At 56.0% G+C, this 13,468-nt stretch overlaps 2 protein-coding genes across 6 annotated transcripts in view; one reads left to right on the forward strand and one right to left on the reverse strand.

The window, feature by feature from the left end:
* MAP3K12 (mitogen-activated protein kinase kinase kinase 12) overlaps positions 1-13,468 on the forward strand; it is a 16,219-nt gene continuing 2,751 nt past the window's right edge. For 2 of the 5 annotated variants that reach the window (XM_060166036.1, XM_060166037.1), the window contains exons 1-12: positions 7,120-7,247; positions 8,447-8,620; positions 8,720-8,928; positions 9,529-9,712; positions 9,878-10,069; positions 10,350-10,508; positions 10,679-10,837; positions 11,575-11,683; positions 11,931-12,040; positions 12,164-12,280; positions 12,404-12,541; positions 12,737-13,361. In XM_060166036.1, coding sequence (XP_060022019.1) covers positions 7,240-7,247; positions 8,447-8,620; positions 8,720-8,928; positions 9,529-9,712; positions 9,878-10,069; positions 10,350-10,508; positions 10,679-10,837; positions 11,575-11,683; positions 11,931-12,040; positions 12,164-12,280; positions 12,404-12,541; positions 12,737-13,361 — 2,184 coding nt within the window. In that variant the 5' untranslated portion in view covers positions 7,120-7,239. Of the gene's footprint in view, positions 129-7,119; positions 7,248-8,446; positions 8,929-9,528; positions 9,713-9,877; positions 10,070-10,349; positions 10,509-10,678; positions 10,838-11,574; positions 11,684-11,930; positions 12,041-12,163; positions 12,281-12,403; positions 12,542-12,736; positions 13,362-13,468 lie in introns of those variants that run through there. The other 3 variants (XM_060166033.1, XM_060166034.1, XM_060166035.1) reach the window with 2 other exon arrangements.
* Positions 11,303-13,468, reverse strand: part of PCBP2 (poly(rC) binding protein 2) — a 26,954-nt gene continuing 24,788 nt past the window's right edge. Inside the window, exon 14 of the mRNA XM_060166076.1 lies at positions 11,303-11,688. Coding sequence (XP_060022059.1) covers positions 11,673-11,688 — 16 coding nt within the window. The 3' untranslated portion in view covers positions 11,303-11,672. The remainder of the gene's footprint in view (positions 11,689-13,468) is intronic.

The raw sequence follows: 13,468 nt of genomic DNA on the forward strand, positions 1-13,468 counted from the left end.
CCCTGGTCCGGTCGAGGGCAGCGGGGGGAGGAGGGAAGGAGGAGGAGAAGGAGGAGGAGGCGGGAGCAGCATCCGGAGCCGAGCTGCAGCAGCGCCGCCTTTTGTGCTGCGGCCGCGGAGCCCCCGAGGTGAGAGCCGGGCCGAGTTGTGGAGGGTCGGGGGCAGGGGTGGGTCTGGGTCCTGGGGTCCGGGTGCCGAGGGAGGGTCGGGAGGTAGATGTGGCGGGGTGCGGCGAGGGTGGCGCGGGGATGCTGAGACCGTGGGGATGGAGGAACTGGGGACCTGGACCCGACGCCTGTGGGGATGGGAAGGAGGGGAACCGAGCGGAGGGACGCCGCGGCCAGCTTGGAGGCGAAGGGCCTCCAGAGCTGGAAAGGAGTGTGTGGGGTGGGGGTGGGGGCACGATTGGGGGACGGACGTAAAGGACAGGGGGCAAGGGAACATCCTCCTCTCCTCCCACTCACCCTCAGGAAGGGGGAGAGGGAAGGAGGAGGAAGAGTTTGGGCCCCCTCAGGGCAGGAAAGGAAGGACAAGGCCTCATGTGCCCCTCACCCCCCTCCCCCTACACACACACACTTAGCAGGCTGCACCTGAGGATTATAGGCAAGAGCACCTGTTCCTGGATGCCCAGGTGATGGTCATTCTCCCCTGCCCCGTTCTTACGTGGCTTTCTCCCTCCTCAGTCTCTCCATCGCCTCTGGCTCCCCTAACCCACTTCCCCAGCCCAGGCCTTTCATGAACCTCCTCCCTTTTCCCTACACACTCCTCAAACTCCCTGGCTTAGAAATAAGCAGGAATCCTTTCCACAGAGTTAAAACTCCTATAACCATGGCCGTGGCTAAGGGGAGGGAAGAGAAAGGGTCAGAGGCTCTATAGACAGTGGAAGGAAATAGTGGGGTATCCCTTAGAATTGAGGGAAGAGTCCCACCTTTTAGCTCCTTCACCTGCTCCCTCTTGGAGGAGAGTGGGTCAGCAGCCCTCAACCAGGAAGGGGTGCACACGAGGTCCAACAGAGAATCATCTCAAGCCACAGTCAGTGCCTCCCTCAACACAATTTCCCTTCCAACTCACAGAATGGACTCCATGGCTCTGGGAGCTCTGATTTTTCAGCCAGAGGGTCATGTCTAGGGAAGGCAAGTAGGAGGGATTCAGGAAGGAAAGGGCCTGCGTACGCCCTGCGTCTTCCCGTCCAGGCACTGAAGTTCCTCTGAGCTTTAGGGCCTCTGCTCCCTCCTATCTCACACTTAAGGGTGGAAAAAACTTCTGCCCTCTCCAGCCTGCCACCCATCTACTCACTCACTGTGGGGCCTGAGGCAATGCTTGGAAGACCAATGGTGTGATACAGTAACCCCAGCACATGTGAAAACGAACCACTAAATATCCTTCCCCTAATTCAACCCAAGTATGGGCAGGGGAGGCAAGAAGTTTACCTAAGGAAGTGGCTCAGGACTTTCTGGTTGTCCTTACGGCTAAGGATGGCAAAACCCCTCTAAAAACTGCTGTTTCTGGGTCCTTCCCCCTGAGGTGATGTGCTGCTCTGGCTCTGCCAGGAAGAGGACCCTAAATTCTTCCACCCACCAGCCTGGACTGGCCCAATGGCTCATCACGTGCAGTCCCACCCAGCCCTGCTGGTCTGGGAGAAAGAAGGGATTAGGGAATCAACCCCTTCAGGAGTCCCCGTCGAGGCAGAACAAGGAGAATGTGGAGATGACGCCAGCAGGGGACACGGGGGCTTCACTGATGGGCTGGCTACAGACACTAGTCTGTCTGCTTCCTTTGCTCCCGGGAGAACTAGGGGCAGCTGTGTTGGGGAAGGGTGACGAGGCGGCAGGGGCGCGCTATTCCACAGGAGAAGAAGGATCCTCCAGGATAGAGCCCTTTTCCTTTGGTTCCTTCTTTCTTCACTCTCCTTTTTATCCCTTGTGTTTATCCAGCTCCCTTTCCACCTATACCATCTCTGCTGCCTCTTGCTTTGCGGAGACAACGGAAAGAAGGGGAGGGACACACGTTTATAAAAATCTACTACTGCTTGTTAGGCGCTTTCCATGTGCTAATGTTTATAGGGAGCTTCCTGTGTGCCAGGTACCAGGCCAGGAACTTTATGTGGAGTATCTCAATACTGCTTATAACAATACTGAGAGGTAGAATAATCATCATTTCTATTTTAGGGATGAGGAAACTGAAACGTAAAGAAGTTAAGGAATCTGTTCGAAATCAAAAAATCAGTATGTGGCAGAAGAGTTTAGGATTTGAACCCAGGTGTATCTGACCCAGAGCCTATGCTATTACCCACATAATATCCTGCATTGCCACTGTGTGAACTAGTGACCACTGTCCCCATTTAGAGATGAAGAAACTGGGGTTTGTTAAGAAGTCTCATACTCCAGGTCGCCCAGCTGCTCAGGAGCAGAGACAGGACCTCAAGCAAAGCCTCTCTGCTTCTCAGGCCATCCACCCTCCCTCCCTAGCTCACTGTCCAAGGCTAGGTGACAGGAATGGATATAGGCACTCTGTAATTTTCATTTCTTCTTTTTCAGTTTAAAATAGATTTTTTAATTTCTTAATAAAATACCCACAATTCCACCTACTTAGAAATGGTTACACATTGGTTTCTATCCTTCCAGATCTTTTTTTTTTTTTTTGGCGTTACATGGGGCTCTCACCGTTGTGGCCTCTCCCATTGCGGAGCACAGGCTCCGGACGCGCAGGCTCAGCGGCCATGGCTCACGGGCCTAGCCGCTCCGCGGCATGTGGGATCCTCCCAGACCGGGGCACGAACCTGTGTCCCCTGCATCGGCAGGCGGACTCTCAACCACTGCGCCACCAGGGAAGCCCCTTCCAGATCTTTTTAAATGCACATCCGGCTCAGGAACAATTTGTTAAAATACGCTGAACTTCTTCCAGGTGCACCTGAGGTCCTAAGTATCAGGGACCCCTGTGACCCATCATACCTTGCTCCTACCCTTGCCTTCCCCTCAAACCTTAACGGGTAGGGCTGCGGGGTGATCCTGGGCCACGATGGCCAGGGGGTGAGGACGGGGTACAGGGAATTAGGCCTTCCCCTTCAGTCCAGAGGAGGTGGGATATAAGGATTTGCGAAGGAAGGACGGGGGCCTCTAGCACACCGCTGCCATTGTGACCTGGTTCCCCTGGGACATGAAATCAAGATTTGTCCTGGGGAAGTAGAAGGTTCTGGTCTCCCTTCTGGTCAGACAGAAGAGATGGCCTCTCCAGAATCCACAGAGAAAGACCTGGTGTCCAGCCAACCAGAAAGACAAAGCCGGAGCCCCGGCACTGTGCTCATGGCATTCCCCACATCATCTTACTTAACCCTCACCATCCCATAAGGTAGGGTTGGGAGTCTCGGAGGGATTACGTTCCTTGAACTAATTCACGGCAATATGAGGTTTTAGTTCTGATCTCTCCAAATCCAAAGCTGGTTCTTTTTTCCTAAACAGTACTGCGCCCCTCTCTCCCAGCCCCTTCACTGCCCACACTACTGGAGGAAGAGGCGGTGGCAGCTAGGGTTCTCAGGGCTGGACCTGTGTGAGGCTGGGGGCCTGGAGTTAGGGGTGATCTCCAGTTTTGCCCAGGCTCTCAGGGGAAGGCATTCCCCCCTTATGAGGGCGTAACAGAAAAGCTGTAGTTCTTTCCATCTGAGAACAACCCTGGGGCCAGGACCATGGATCCTGTAAAAAGCAAAACAAAAACAAGCTGCAGCCATTGGCCGGGAGCCTGGGCCAGGAGGGGTTAGAGTCCTTTACTCTCTCAGTATCTCAAAGCCTGGATTGGTGGAACTACCATTCCCAAGTCTTGGGTCTCCTTTCTGTGTGAAGACATCCCCTCCACCCCCAGTCAGGAGAGAAGGGGAATCTTCCTTTCCTGAGTACAAAATAGGGTCCAAGACAGTGGCGAGTGCTCAGTGTGAGAGCCCAAGACTTAGACAGATGGCCTGGCCTCTCAACTGAGCCCCCAAGACAGCCAGACAAGCAGCTTGGCATTGAGATACTGCTGTTAGAACAGGAGTGAGAAACGATGTAATGGGTTGCTTTGCCACAGGCCTCCAGCATCTCAGGCAGGAGAACCTGGGAGGAGGAATGAAAGGGGTGTGGGGTACTCCCTGCCCACACTCCACCCCTACAGCCACCTGGAGGGAACCACCAGCAAACAGAGAACCTGGTAGCTGAACCTGAATTGGGGCTTCCTGGGGTGTCCAAAGAGCGGCTTCCCCTGGAAGATGCATAGTTTAGGGACCGCTCTCTCCCCTCACCCAATCTGGAGCCGAGTTCTGCACAGTGACCTTTTGGTAAATATGGTTGACAGAATGACTGACAGAGATATCCAGCCCCTCCTGTCACATCCCTGCCCTTCCCCCATGCTCTGCATAATTGATGGCCAGGGAGACATCCCTCCCCCAGGGTGACCAAATGTCTGGGGCAGGGGTTCCTAGCCATGATATCCCCTCCCCCCGCCGCAAAGCCCTGGCGCCAAGGCCCAGGTGGGGGGCAGTGGGACACAGCTGGCAGGTCAGAGATAAAGGACACAGAGAGAGAGTGTGTGTTGGGAGAGAGGAATCTCCAGTTTACTATAATCTCCTGGGGCCTCAGCTCCACCCCCACCCGCCCACCCCCAATACACACACACACTCCTTCAGGTCAATCTGGAAGAGCTGTCATTAGCCTGAGAACAGGGAGGGGTGGACTGAGCGTGGCTGGGTTCCCTCCCTTTCCTTAGGTCCCATCTCCTATTTCTTCAGCTACTTCCACTGCCCGAAATGACAAACAGGTGAAATGGCTTCTCTCCCTCTCCCCAGCTGCTGGCCCTGGATACTGGAGGGGCCCCTGGGGAGGCCAGGGGAACTGGAGGGAGGCTTGGCTGCAAGTGTCTCAGAGCGTGTCACCCTCTCTATGCCTAAGGCTCCAGGTTGCCAAACACCAGGTGAAGGCTGAAAAATTCCTTTAAAAAGCCAGGTGTTGTGCCTACTCAGAGCTCAGCTTCTAAATAGGAAATGAATCGGGGAGGGCACAGATGATGTTTTTCAATCCCCTTTCAGCTCCTTTTACTCAGTGTCCTCTGCTTTTCAAAATCAGTTTTTCGGTCCATCCTTCTTAGGAGTGTCTCTCCCTGTGCTTTACGCTGTTCGGTCTTTCTCTCAACTAGGTAGGCCCTCCTTCTCTGGCCGTGCCTGTCGCCCTTTCGCGTGTCCAGTCTCCCTGTCTCACCATTTCCTGCTTTCTCTGTGGCACCGCACCCCCAAAGTCAACCCAAGTCCCCTCTTTTCACCACCACCGGCTCTCCCTCCAATGCACGCGGGGACGGGGGTCGGCATGGGGAGGAGGGGACGCAGAGGCGGTCAGCCGGTGGGGTCCGAGGTCCCCGCCTGACAGCCCGCAACCAGCACGTGGGCCAGCCCGGGTCAGGGGCGGGGCCCCACCCCCGCGATCGCCGCTCACGTGACTCCGGGCTAATCTTGTCCCGGTGACTTCACGCGCCGCCTCGGGCCCAGTCGTCATGGTTACGCCGCAGCGCCCAGCGCTTCCCCCAACCCGCTGCGTCCCCTCCCCTTCCCCGCCCGGACCCCCTCCTCCTGCCGCCGGGCCCCCGCCCCCAGCCCCAAGCCACGTGACGGCCGGGAAGGAGGTCGGGAAGCGGGAGGGGGCGCTGGGGCCGTAACCCCTTCCTCTCCGCTTCGAACGGCCCTCACTCTGGCTTCTAGCAGCCGGAGCGCCCCAGTCCCGCTAGCCCTCCCTGCAGGCCCACCCGGGCGGAGCGCCGGGAGCCCCGGCCTTCGTTCTCAGTGGTCCGGAAGGGACGCCCAGCGTGAGGGGCGCAGGCGAAAGCCCTCGGGTCCTCCCGCGGACGTTCTCCGGCGAATTGGCACGTTGCTTGGCCTGTCATTTGCCTTACTACGTGCATCTCACCTCTTGAAGCCGCCGTTATCTCGCGGGATATGTTGGGGATTCGGAGGCTGGGATTTCAGCTTTCTGAGCCTCAGTTTTCTCAAGAATATAAAGGGACCAATGATAATACCTCCTTCCCTGGGTGGTTCTGAGGAGTGAGGGAGCTAATGCACGCGTAGTGTACGTCTGGCCCATAGGACGATCCTCTGGGGTGTGTAGGGCAGTGGACTTACTGGACACCTTCCTGCTCACCGGGTGCTGTTCGAAGCCTTGGGATCCCGTGCGACATCGTCACTCTCAGGAGTACAGGCTCTCGGAGGAGCCGGACGCCCCCTCGACCGCACTTTGTCTCCAGGATAATGGGAGCCATGATGGAGGAAGCACAGGGGGCTGTGCCAGCCCAGAAGGGACAGTAACTCAGCAGCGGGGACAGGGAAGAAGACTTCCAGGATGAAGTGAGACTTGGAAAACAACAGATGGGGCTTGAGAAGCGCCTTCCAGGCTGAGCGCAGAGCTTGAGCCTCTTCCTAGCTAACAGCACCTTGGGCAGGTTATTTAAGACCTCTGCTACCTCTGTCAAATGGGTGTAAGGATGCCTAACTTAGAGTTTTTAGGATTTAATAAGCTAATGCACCTATAACAGAGGCTAACATACATGGTAAGCTTTCCATAAGTGTTAGCATTCTCATTAGGTGCCCTGGCCCAAACGCCTGATGTAGCTTGGTAACAGGCTCTGTCCATTATGGCCTGGGTACCAACAGCAGTGGGAGACGAGGCTGGGGAGGGGCCAAGAGCATGGAGGTGAGGCTGCAGGACCAAGTGGGGGCTACTAGAGGGGTTGAAGAAGAGGGGTGCTGGCCAATTTGTGCTTTAGAAAGATCCTTCTAAAGGTTAGGTGGAGAATGGGGTGGGGGGAGCCTTAGAAGAACTTGGAGACCATTTAAGGGGCAGTTGTCCTGGGCCAGGTGACACAGCTAATGAGGCCTGAATTAAGGCAGTAACATGGAACTAGAGAAGAGAGACGAGAAAGGCACTGGGTCAGGGCTTTTCGAATGTGCCAGGCATAATAAGAATCAACTGGGGTGCTTGTTAAACACTCACCCAGGCAAACCCCACACCTGCCCACTGAAAAGGTCTTTGAGAGGCCTGGAAATCAAGAGTTACAAGAGCTGAGACCATCAGAGGTGCATCCCCACCCAGTGAGCCCTTTTTATTGTAGATTCCTGCCACCCCTCTCCAGTCGTGATTCAGAGGCTCCGATGCAGGTGGTTAAGGAGGGACCCTACTATGCTGAATAGTTAGAGAGGACTGCTGGCCTCAAGAATCCCTACACCTCAGGATGATCTGGTAACTGACTAGATGTGGAGGGAAATGGGAGACCAGATGACTTCTGGTGTCAGGCTTGGGACAAGATTGGTATAGGCTGAAGAATTCGCTGTGCCTGAGTGATAGCTAGTTCATCCCTTTGTACAGTTGGAGAAATGGAGGCTCAACTACAGCTTGCCTGAGGTCACGCAGACAGTAAGCGACAGAGGCAAAGCTAGGATTCAGATTTTGTAATAGCTGCTTTATAGATAGCACCCAGCTATGAACTGGGACAAATCTCTATTGTTTGGAAAGCTGGATCTTGGTTTGGGGAGTGCGGGAGAGGGCGATGGAGAAAGAGGAAAGGAGACAGGGCCTTCTCTAACTGAACCCTGGGGGAGCAGTGGGACTGATGGGAGGGCTAAGGGGGGTGAAGCACTAGGCTACAGCTTGTCCTGACAGTTTCTGCATCCTCCTTGGACGGTTCTGCCTTTTTCCGTCGTCTGTGCTGGGCAGATAATGGAGCTCATTGGTTACAGCCGTCACTTACCTCGGAGAGGCCCAGGTGTGTACGTGTGCGCACCCGAGAGGGAGACTCAGATGTGAGCCCTGAATATGCCTTAGGATAAGACTCTCAGCAGAGTCATGTCTCAAGTACATGAGTGTGAGGCCCCGGAATGTCATGTGAGAGTGCCTGAGCGGCGCCGAGTCCTAGCAGTGTCACCTGTGTGTGCTTCAATGTGAGGGAGGTGTGAGAGTGTTACTGTTGTGTGCCTAAGGTTGAGACTCAAAATGTGTATATCCGAAGGACCCTTATATGACACGTGTGTGCATGTGAGCCTCAAATGAAAGAAATATGTGCTCCAGAGGTAAATTACAGTAATCTTTCAGGGAGAAGGGAACTAGTCTATTACCTTACTTGGGTTTGGGACGTACCTTACCAGTATGTACCTGAGCAGGGCTGTTACCTGTATTTACCTGAGAATGGTACTTAGGTATGTTGCCTGTATACCTAAGGAAGACTTGTGTCACTAATAGATGCTTGAGAGGAAGCTTATGTTTCCCAAGATGGATCCCAGGGGAAGCTTGGAGGGGGATAGGTACCTGAGGGTGAGGTTCAAGTGTTACTTCCAGGAGGCTCTTGTGAGCCCAGCTCCCCACCCCACACCTCTGCCTCTAGGGCGAGCCTCCTGAGCTGGGGCACCTGCGGCTTTGACGGCCCGTCCTCCTTTTTCCCACAGGGCCCACCGCTCACCACTACACCGGGGCCCAGAGGCCATGGCCTGCCTCCATGAGACCCGCACACCCTCCCCTTCCTTTGGGGGTTTCGTGTCCACCCTAAGCGAGGCGTCCATGCGCAAGCTGGACCCAGACACTTCCGACTGCACCCCCGAGAAGGACCTGACGCCTACCCAGTGTGTACTCCGAGATGTAGTGCCGCTCGGGGGGCAGGGCGGGGGCGGGCCCAGCCCCTCCCCAGGTGGAGAGCCGCCCCCTGAGCCTTTTGCCAACAGTGTCCTGCAGCTGCACGAGCAGGATGCTGGGGGCCCAGGGGGAGCCACTGGGTCCCCTGAGAGTCGGGCGTCCAGAGTTCGAGCAGATGAGGTGCGACTACAGTGCCAGAGCGGCAGCGGCTTCCTGGAAGGCCTCTTCGGCTGCCTGCGCCCTGTTTGGACCATGATTGGGAAGGCCTATTCCACGGAGCACAAGCAGCAGCAGGAAGGTAGGCCGTGTCCTCGAGGAGACCCTCTCCCCATCTCCCTGAGCCTGACATCCGTTTGGACAGCCCCACCTAAGTTGCCTGATGATCCTTTTCTCTCCCCAGAGCCCAGCCCCTTATTTGTCCATCAGCCACTGACTCCCCAGTTTTTTTTTTTTTAATTTATTAATTTATTTTGGGCTGCGTTGGGTCTTCGTTGCTGTGCGCGGGCTTTCTCTAGTTGCGGCGAGCGGGCTTCTCGTTGCGGTGGCTTCTCGTTGCGGAGCACGGGCTCTAGGCACGTGGGCTTCAGTAGTTGTGGTGCACGGGCTTAGTTGCTCCGCAGCATGTAGGATCTTCCCGAACCGGGGCTCGAACTGTGTCCCCTGCATTGGCAGGCAGATTCTTAACCACCATGACACCAGGGAAGTCCCCCCAGTTTCTTTTTAGACCACCCCTTCATTTCCTTCCTGTCCCCTCATCTTCTCAGCCCATTTTAGCTACTTTTCTGCCTCACCCTCCTTGAGTCATCTCAGCCAACCCAATGCTTTTCCCTGAGCCTGACCACCCCAAGGCCCCAGGTGTGGCTCTCTGAGCCTGTGGCACTGTGCCTCCTGTCCACAGACCTTTGGGAGGTCCCCTTTGAGGAAATCCTGGACCTGCAGTGGGTGGGCTCAGGGGCCCAGGGCGCCGTCTTCCTGGGGCGCTTCCATGGGGAGGAGGTGGCTGTGAAGAAGGTACGGGACCTGAAGGAGACTGACATCAAGCACCTGCGAAAGCTGAAGCACCCTAACATCATCACCTTCAAGTAAGGTCTGGGGCGGGGCCGGGGTTCTCTTTTGAGGGCAGGGATCTACCGCACCCTTCCTGCAGCGGGTGCCAGAATGGCGTGGGTGGGAATGGGGGTGCCAGGTGTGAACCAAGTGGATGCTGGGCTGGCTGAGCCCTTCATGCCACTGTGTTTGGCTCCCAGGGGCGTGTGTACCCAGGCTCCCTGCTACTGCATCCTTATGGAGTTCTGCGCTCAGGGCCAGCTGTATGAGGTGCTGCGGGCTGGCCGCCCTGTCACCCCCTCCTTGCTGGTTGACTGGTCCATGGGCATTGCCGGCGGCATGAACTACCTGCACCTGCACAAGATTATCCACCGAGACCTCAAGTCCCCCAAGTGAGTAAGCAAGCGAGCAGGGAGAAGCTACTGTGCACGGTCTCCTGTAGGTGTCCCCACCCAGGTCAGTGTGGCCATCTCCCTGCTTTCAGACCCTGTCCTAAAGTCCATGTGGCCATCTCAGAAACCCCTCCCAAGTGATAGCCCTATCTCAAGAGGGCTGTGGTAAGCCCCCCGTTTCTGGGTGTCCCAGATGACTTCAAACAGAAAGGTAGAGTTGCTGCAGCTAGATGAGGTGCGTGGAGGGGCCCGGGCCCCAGCTGACTACACTCTTTACCAGCATGCTCATCACGTACGACGATGTGGTGAAGATCTCCGATTTTGGCACTTCCAAGGAGCTGAGTGACAAGAGCACCAAGATGTCCTTTGCAGGGACAGTAGCCTGGATGGCCCCTGAAGTGATCCGCAACGAGCCCGTGTCTGAGAAGGTCGACATCTGGTGAGGGCCAGGCTGAGGACTGAGAATAGCAGGCGGCCAGCATGAGAGCTGGCAGGGTTGGGGGTTCTTCCAGGGCCTGAGTACAAGTGAGAAGTGAGACAAGCCTGCGGTAACCTGCAGGGCCTCTGGAGGAAGACCCCCCCCCAAGTGACGTCCCCTCTTATCCCTAGGTCCTTTGGTGTGGTGCTGTGGGAACTGCTGACTGGTGAGATCCCCTACAAAGATGTAGATTCCTCAGCCATCATCTGGGGTGTGGGAAGCAACAGTCTCCATCTGCCTGTGCCCTCCAGCTGCCCAGACGGCTTCAAAATCCTGCTTCGTCAGTGCTGGTAAGGACCACCTGGCCAAGCTGGAAGCAAGGGAGGTGGCTGACGGTTAGCCAGCACCCAGGACCCGGGCATCCAGGCCCAGAATCCTGAACAGGGAAAGGGGGACAGAGCTCCCAAATATGGCTCTCCAAGAAAGACCCCAGGACTCAGAGTGTGTATCAAGGGGACTAGGATAAAGAACGGAGAGAAATTGGGCTGACCAATAGTCTGCAGGGGCGCACAAACTGTGTGTGACCTTGGGCAAGCAGTGTTCCCTCTGAACCTGTTTCCTTATCTGCAAAATGGGGACAACAGTATCTGATATAGAGGGTGTCTATGAAGCGCCTGTGAAGGACCAGCACAGCCGCTGAGCATGGCTGGTTGAGCCTCAAGTATCGACTGTCATAGAACGCGGGAGGCCCTGGACCCTTGTTTGGAACCTAGACCATGGAGGAAGGTGGGAGATTTCTAATCTTTGGCTAAGCATTTCCCCAAATGTGTTTCTTTTAATGGAGTTACTCAAAAAGGTTTGTTTTGGCAAACAAGTTGGAAAATGGGATTAAATAGGTTTCCGTACTGCAGGACTTTGATATGCTAACAGATGGCCTGTAACATTTCCTAGATAGTTGACCAGGGAGTTTTGTCACAGAATCATTGTAGAGTTGGATTCTCCAGGACACCCTTTGGGAAAGGATGCTCTAGTTCCTTTCTGGACCTCCCTGCAATTCCTTTCTCTCCCATGACTCCATTTCCTCCAGGAACAGCAAACCACGAAATCGTCCATCATTCCGACAGATCCTGCTGCATCTGGACATCGCCTCAGCCGATGTACTCTCCACACCCCAGGAGACTTACTTTAAGTCCCAGGTGTGCTGTGGGGAGGAAAACGAATACCTTAGCTCCCTCTCTTTGCAGGGGTAATGGTGTCCTTTGAGGGGAGGCTGGGAAGAAGGGTGGCTGGGGATGGACAGATTAGCTCTTGAAGGACTGAGACCTGGTCTTGGTTGATCCTGTGCCCCACTCCTGTCTGCTCCAACACACACAGTGTGCAGCAGTGCAGGCACCTGCGAAGGCTTTCTACAGGTCTCACCCCTAATTTTCTCTCCACCCCCAGGCAGAGTGGCGTGAAGAGGTAAAGCTGCATTTTGAAAAAATTAAGTCAGAAGGGACCTGTCTGCACCGCCTAGAAGAAGAGCTGGTGATGCGGAGACGGGAGGAGCTCAGGTGTGTGTTTTGGGAAGGTGATTTCACCAATAGCAGGGCCTGCATACCAGTTCCCAGAGACTGGGATAAACTATGGCACCAGGTGAAGCCAGCTCACCTCGGGGACCCTTCTGCCCATTTCAGACACGCCTTGGACATCAGGGAACACTATGAGCGGAAGCTGGAGAGAGCCAACAACCTGTACATGGAACTTAATGCCCTCATGTTGCAGCTGGAGCTGAAGGAACGGGAGCTACTCAGGTAATCACACACACCCTCATACACCAAATCCCATCTTCCTGGAGCTGTGCCTGACTTGGAGATCCTACTGAGCCTCGGCCCCCATTCCTGGTCCCACGCCCAGCTAACGTGTTTTGTCTTTAGGAGGGAGCAAGCTTTAGAGCGGAGGTGCCCAGGTCTGCTGAAGTCACACCCTTCCCGAGGCCTCCTGCACGGGAACACAATGGAGAAGCTCATCAAGAAGAGGAATGTCCCACAGAAGCTGTCACCCCACAGCAAAAGGTAGCACCAGAGTTTACAAGTGCCATCGCTTGTGAATGGCAAGGGGGATGCTGGAGAGGCAGGAGTAGGGCTCAAGGATGCCAAGAAGACGGATACTGAGATGGGAGAGAGGTGCCTTGTACTGCCTGAGGTTAGGGAGTGCTTTCATGTGATAAATTTGTTAATCTCCAACTTGCACTTTCCCTCTCCCACCAGGCCAGATATCCTCAAGACTGAGTCTTTGCTACCCAAGCTAGATGCAGCCCTGAGTGGGGTGGGGCTTCCTGGGTGTGCTAAGGGCCCCCCCTCACCAGGACGGAGTCGCCGTGGCAAGACCCGTCACCGCAAGGCCAGCGCCAAGGGCAGCTGCGGGGACCTGCCCGGGCTTCGTGCAGTTGTTCCACCCCATGAACCTGGGGGACCAGGAAGCCCAGTGGGGCTAGGAGGGGGACCCTCAGCCTGGGAAGCCTGCCCTCCAGCCCTCCGTGGGCTCCACCATGACCTCCTGCTCCGAAAGATGTCTTCATCGTCCCCCGACCTGCTGTCAGCGGCATTGGGAGCCCGGGGCCGGGGGGCTACAGGGGGAGCTGGGGACCCTGGCTCACCACCTCCAGCCCGGGGTGACACCCCGCCAAGTGAGGGCTCGGCACCCGGCTCCACCAGCCCGGATTCACCAGGGGGAGCCAAAGGGGAGCCACCTCCACCAGTAGGGCCTGGTGACGGTGTAGGGCTGCTGGGAACTGGAAGGGAAGGGACGGCGGGACGGGGAGGAAGCCGGGCTGGGTCCCAGCACTTGACCCCAGCTGCACTGCTGTACAGGGCCGCTGTCACCCGAAGTCAGGTAAAGTATGGAATGGTTCCTGAGCTCTTCCCCTTTCCTTCTCCATGGGGTGCGGTGCAAGTCCTTAATTTACCTCCCACGTTAGGTTCTTGATCTTAAGCCATTCC

Source organism: Lagenorhynchus albirostris, chromosome 11, assembly GCF_949774975.1.
Source record: "Lagenorhynchus albirostris chromosome 11, mLagAlb1.1, whole genome shotgun sequence".
Taxonomy (NCBI): Eukaryota; Metazoa; Chordata; class Mammalia; order Artiodactyla; family Delphinidae; genus Lagenorhynchus; species Lagenorhynchus albirostris.